Raw genomic sequence first — 6655 nt, forward strand, 5'->3', positions numbered from 1 at the left:
TCTACACTAGGCAGACCCCTAGGGGCAGTTCACAGTACTCACGCCCTTGGCAGGCTTTCCTGGAACTGGACCCCTCTTCCTCCACTGGTCCTCGGCACACCGGATCCCCTCTGCAGCATAGCTCAGCACTCTCTGGATTCTCAGGCAGCCACCCGAGATATCCGATCCTTCCGACAGGAGGAAAGACAGCCGTACTCTCCCTCCTGGGACTCTGCTTCCCACCAAAGACACTGCGTCATGCAATTCCCTTCAAACTTATACCCACTCCCAGAATCTGCCTTCTGGGGTGGATACAGGCCTGAATGGGCTACTGGTTGGGTTTCCTCCACTGCCCAATGAGAATCCTCTCACAGAGCCAGTGGGTAGACTCCCCTCTCAGTAACCACACCTGGGAGACATGACAGCCCAGCTGAAATCATGGCCCTGCTGTTAGGCAGACAAGGCCCACTATACTTTTACCCAGCACCTGCCTTGTAGGGTGCTACACATATATTTTGGTAGTCCGGTCCCAGCTAAATACACACACCAAAATACAAGTGCAATTCATAGATATACAGGGTGCGCATCGTAGCACATAACAATATATGGTAATATAAGCCAATATTTACTCCATATCAAGAGATCAATAAAAATTGCAGAAATTGGATATTGCATAGTAAGGTAAAAATGGAATGAAACATATCTTTAGGGTATAGTTGCATCAAATAAGTTCTACGTGTTTTATGGATTCTCTCCACTTCCTCAGGAGCGGATGCATACCTGAATGTCAGGGAGGGAATAAAGACCAGGAAAGTAAATGAACATCCCTGGAATACTTACATATCCACTGAGTGAGGTTAAAAACTGCACTGATGAAAATTTAGGGCCGCCAGAAGTGTCTGTCCAGGGAGCTGTGGTAATAGAGACCCAATGGGAGGGGGGGGGGGGGCAGGGGAACATAGGTAAAACTCCAAGAGGATAGGAATTTCCATCTTGTAATCTGGGGAATTCAGGCTGGAATGAGACATGTAGTTCCATTCTTTCTTAATAAAGCCGTACTGTCTTTGTATAGAAATGTCCAACTACTGTGAACCTGGGATCAGGTCTTCATGTAATGGAATGGTCCCTCGATCTCCCATAATGCATCTGTAAACATTTTTATTTGTTCCAGTCCTATGAGTCTACCAGCCTCCCATCAGTGACCAGCAGATCAGATGACCATTCAAGTGGCATTGATACCAATAACTGTGCCATTGTCATCATTACACAGAAATGACAGTTGGAATTTAGGGACACTGTGAAAGTTCTGCTCACATTTCTGATGTCTTCTCTTCCCAGGTCTCCTGTGTATGCTGATCATACCGGTGTCATCAGGAACGGTGTATGTACAGAGCGGATCAGACATCACTGACTGTAATATGAAATGTCATCATGAAGAAGTGACTCTGGAGCTGTACAGACGATGTGGAGGAAAGGAGAGGACACTGCTGGAAAATCACTGCTATTACAATCACACTAAATCTCATGACTCCAGACTGCAACTGCACACAGGGAGCGGCTGCTGGAAGCTGACACATGCCAGGAAGGATGACTCCTGTGTATATAAGATTTGGTGCTACTGTGACCCAGGATATGAAATGTCCTCTACAGAGATCCATGTACTGGGTAAGAGTCCATATACCGCATCACACTTCTCTCTTTGGAAGAAAACTTTGTGTTTGAAATCTATCTAACACAATAGCTTAGTGGTTAGCGCTTCTGCCTTGTAGCACTGGGATCAATGGTTTGAATCTCATCCGGAATACTATCTGCATGGAGTTTGCATCTTCTGGCTGGGTTTCCTCTCACACTCCAAATAAATGCTGGTAGGTTAATTGGCTTTTGTAGATTGTAAGCTCCTTGATGACAAGGAATGATGAGAATTTACAGTATGTATAGCAATTCATAAATTGTCAGCACTATACAAATGCCTGTAATAAATAAATAAATAATATGAGGTAGAGCTTTATACATTGAGTGTTGGAGCCAGTGGCGGTTGGTGCTCCATGGGCCGGGGGGGGGGGGGGGCGGCAGACGGACAACACCATACCCCCCCGGACCACACCAACCCGCACATCATACACCCCCCGGTCCCTGGCTCACTCACCGTGAACATGTGGAGGGTAGCAGCGGTGGCGGTGGCTTCTCCTCCCTCCTTCTCCTTCTTGGCCAATGGCATCACTTCTCCTTTCGGCCAATCGGGAAACGGGTCTCAAGACCCGCTTCCTGATTGGCTAGGAGGAGGATCCGTGTGACAATAGCGAATATTCATTTGCTATTGTCACATAACTGGGTGGGCTCAGGACGCTTTATTGAAGCCTATTAGAGCCTCTGGCACTAATCACGTGCTTCAAAAAAAAAAAAAAAAACCCATTGGAATCCATGCGTCCGGTGCCTTGCATGTAGATTTTTTGGGCTGGACGCATGGATGGGGGGGGGGGGGGGGGCGGCGCCCCCAGTGGATGGGCTGTCACTGGTTGGGTCCTGCAAAGGTTTTTTGTTGTTTTTAATATACTTCATGTGTAAATCAAGCAAAATCAATAGTGATGATGATGGTTTAAACAACAGTCTGTATCTGTATGTACAATCTTGAATAGTATATAAATTCACAAATACCTATAGGAATCCTATTTTCTGACTATTGCACATCTCTATCCTGATACAAGAATATGATGATTTGTCGGTGGGATATCCATCTATATAGAGTTCAACACTATAGAGGGAAGGAAGTTTTATTCCATGGAGAGGAGATAATGAAATGCACTTTGACTTACCTTTAATCAAGTGGTCATTCTGATGCTGTGAGTTCCAGTCCAGTAGATGGTGGGATTCACCTGGAGTACTGAGTGATACACATCTGTAGATATATTTACTATTCAAGATCACACACACAGAGTATAGGGATGTAACGATATCAAAATCTCACGGTACGATACAATTTCGATATTGACCGCACGGTACAATATTTATTGCGATATTGTGGAAAAGCTCACGGTATTGTTAAATAGCTCATGATAGTGTTTGTGATGATAATAGCGAAAAAATACCGACATTTATTCTGCTTTTGCCAGTCAACAGGCAATTTATTGTTGTATTTATGGATCCATGACAACATAAAACACTGATCACATAGTGCTTTTAAAGTGCAAGTTGTAGTCAAGAACATCAATATTCTGTATAGTAATATTTGGTTGCATAACTGATTCTTCTGTGCAATGTTCAAGTTAAGAAGCAGCTAGAACAATTGTAAACAAACAATAGTGCAAACAAAGATCAAGTTAAGTCAGGTTTAAATGTGCAAGGCAAATAAAGGCAGCCTTTTAAAACTGGTATTTAGGAACATAACTTAAACTTAAATAAAATAGTCAGTCAAAAAGCCTTAAAAAAAAACCACTGACCTATCATTTAGCTTATGTTCACGTTTTTCATCAGAAAGATCAAAATATCTACATTGCAAGAAAAAAAAAAAAAAAACAGTAAAAAAAATCCTTAACCACTTAAGCCCCGGAAGATTTTACCCCCATTCCGACCAGGGGGTATTTTGCGATTCGGCACTGCGTGACTTTAACGGAGAATTGCGCGGTCGTGCGACGCTGTACCTAAACGAATTTGGCGTCCTTTTTTTCCCACAAACAGAGCTTTCTTTTGGCGGTATTTGATCACCTGTGCGATTTTTTGATCACGCGCTATAAACAAAAAAAGAGCGTCAATTTTGCAAAAATAGCAATATTTTTCCCTTTTTTTATATGAAATTCCCCCAAAAAAAAATGTAAAAATCAAAATTTTTTAAAATTTTCGGCCAATTTGTTTTATGCTACCTATGTTTGGTAAAAAAAATCGCAAAAAGCGTATTTTGATTGGTTTGCGCAAAAGTTATTGCGTTTACTAACTAAGGGAAAGATTTTTGTCATTTTTGTTGTTTTTTTTTTTAACGCGTAATGGCGGCGATCTGCGATTTTTTTGCGGTACTGCGACATTGCGGCGGACAGATCGGACCCTTGACTGACATTTTTGACACTTTTGGGGTTACCAGTGACATTTCTACAGTAATCAGTGCTATACATATGCACTGTTACTGTAAAAATACACTGGTAGTGAAGGGGTTAACTTTATTTGAGAGGGAGGGGCTGTGTGTGTCCCTAGGGGCGTGATTCTAACTGTGATTGGCTGGGGCTTCAGCTGTATGCAGAGTGATCAACGGATCTACATAGTAGATCCATGTGATCAGCTCTCATACACCGGGGAGAATGACAGGTGGCTTGTTTACACAAGCTGCCTGACTTTCTCCCTCTCCCCCGCCGATCGCAGAGTGGCCGGCGGACATCGGGTCCGCCGGTCACACGCGCGGGGGGGTCCGTGACCACTCGGGAGCGGGAGCGCGCCTCCGGGGGCGCGCGCTCGCTCCCTAGACCCTCACAAGCTAGTGACGTAGCCCTACGTCACTTTGCCTGTGAGGGGCTGACCGCCGACGTAGATAGTCGTGCGGCGGTCGGCAAGTGGTTAAACTTCGGTCTATGTAGTTAACAATGATTTGTTCCGCGGGACTGTGTTTATTCCTCTTGCTTTTTGACGGACACCTGTCCTTTTAATATTGTAACCCAACCACGACGATATCTAGACAAACACGACGATACGATATCGCGATATCGTCAATATCGTTACATCCCTACACAGAGATGTAGGCTATGTATTTCAATTTTATTTTTTTTTACATGTTATTATGTACCCTGCCCTTTTATCATGTATCTGGGCTCTATGCTGGTGACCTATGTCTGATTTATGATGGTGACTGTCCTCCTCCAGATCCGGTTCTCATCTCCAACATCACCAGTAATGGCAGCCGGCTGGGTGAGGAGATGGCTGTGAGAGTCCAGTTCTCTGGAGAAGACAGCGATGTGACCTGGGAGGTGGACGGGGAGCCTCTCCCTGAAAGATACCGGCTGATAGATGACAATAGGACGCTGATTATCCCCAGTGTGCAGAGAGACGACGCCGAGAGGAGATTCCGAGTCAGGATCACAAACCCGGTCAGTGAGGAGATCCGAGAATACCAGATCATCTTAGATCCCATATTTATGAAACTGCTGGAAACAGAAGGTATTTGTGACTATGAGGGATCATGTCATATTCCATGTATCAGAGTGCTATAGATTGGGGTCATCCTGTCCAGTGCTGGATTTATCAGGGGGAGAAATGGGCAATTTCCTTTAGCGAAAAAAAAGTTATAATTATGAAATTATTTTTATTATTAAATCAGACTGTGTGGGTGTCCGGGTACGGAGCAGTTAGGCTGGACTGCAGAGATAAAGAAAGGGATGAGGGCTTCAGGCAGATGTTTTACATTTCAACTTCTCATAAAATGTTACTATTGGAGTTGTTTGTTTTAATGTGTTTGTGTTGTGGAGTTTATTGCCTTTTTTATGAGAGATAAGTGGGTGGGACTAGAGAAAAGTTTGAAAAATGTTGGAAAGTGCCAGGCAACAGCCCCAACCCCATCATGTAGGAGTGAAGTTATTGACCAGCAATGATTTATCGCGTTGAGAAACAGAGAGGAGCTCACTCCCCCGCCTGACCCTGATTGTAGCGTATTCAACACTCCACCATCTCAAATAGTGTAAAACTTAGTTAACAAGTTTAACCTGAAATTATGAGATTGGTTTGAATTTTGGATAGGCGTGGCTCTGGAATCTGGCCAGAATGTCATAGCAGAAAGTAGAGGACCTTTCCTTCTTACGTGTCTTCCACTGAGTGTAGTAGTGATGTTGACTCCTAACCAATGGGTTTTTTTGACCATGTTAGAACAAATACAGTTTATAATTCATTTCAGTTCACTTTTTTGATTTGTCATATTATTTCATTTCTTGTTGAGGGGCTCCCAAAATTGAAGTGCCTCGGGCTCTGGGTTATCATAGCATGAGTGTGATACAGAATAGGAACATTGTGTCATGTTGTCTCTTCTCTGCTCTCGTGATGGGAGGATTATATAGGAGAGATGTTACATGACCACCGACCATACAGACTGATACATTGTTTACATATTTATCAATTTTGTGTATGAATTTTATACATTGTGTGTATGTTACTTTTTCTCTTTCACAGATTCTGATTCATGTGAAAGGCGGCATCTCATGCTTTATCTTTGTGTCACAGTGATATTGGTAGGACTGATTGTGTGCATCATATATATGGTGAGTGATATTTCTCTTCTCTCTGTATTACATTATTACACTGATCATTATACTGCTTTACAAAGCATCGGTTCACCCTCATCTTGAACGTGCAGCTCAGTTTTGGTCACCAATCCTCAGAATAGATGTTGTTGAAATAGAAAGAAAATCAGAAAAGGGGAAGGAGGGGATGCACAGCCTGTGCTGTGATTAGACACAGCACAAGCAGATCAGCAGGTGCTGGACAATTGATGTCTGCCAGCACCTGCTGATCGGCGAGGAAAGACACAGAACAGAGCTCTGCTTATGTAAACAAGGCAGAGCTCTGTTCTGTCAGTGGGGAGGTGGTGGATATTTTTTTATCAGGGAATAAAAACCACCACTTCCCTTAGTAAAAACAGCATTTAGTAAACACAAAAACACTGGCTAGGCCCACATTTAACCCTTTGATCTCACTAGATGTTTAACCC

General features: G+C 43.4%; 1 protein-coding gene across 1 annotated transcript; it reads left to right on the forward strand.

Moving 5' to 3' along the window:
- The first annotated feature begins 1253 nt into the window (after positions 1–1253).
- On the forward strand, positions 1254–6202 carry LOC309547424 (uncharacterized protein). Its single transcript, XM_082247272.1, has 3 exons — positions 1254–1644; positions 4822–5115; positions 6137–6202. Exons 1-3 carry the CDS (start codon positions 1329–1331, stop codon positions 6169–6171), a joined length of 645 nt encoding a protein of 214 aa, XP_082103398.1. The 5' UTR covers positions 1254–1328; the 3' UTR covers positions 6172–6202.
- The last annotated feature ends 453 nt before the right edge of the window (positions 6203–6655 follow it).

This window comes from Pelophylax lessonae, assembly GCF_965119305.1.
Source record: "Pelophylax lessonae genome assembly, chromosome: 2".
In the NCBI taxonomy this organism is placed as follows: Eukaryota; Metazoa; Chordata; class Amphibia; order Anura; family Ranidae; genus Pelophylax; species Pelophylax lessonae.

Excerpts from the sequence above, each read along its gene's own strand:
- LOC309547424 (XM_082247272.1), top strand. The coding sequence starts at position 1,329 with ATGCTGATCATACCGGTGTCATCAGGAACGGTGTATGTACAGAGCGGA. Across the intron at positions 1,645-4,821 it reads TACAGAGATCCATGTACTGG|ATCCGGTTCTCATCTCCAAC; the intron begins GTAAGAGTCCAT and ends GTCCTCCTCCAG. Across the intron at positions 5,116-6,136 it reads GAAACTGCTGGAAACAGAAG|GCGGCATCTCATGCTTTATC; the intron begins GTATTTGTGACT and ends TTCATGTGAAAG.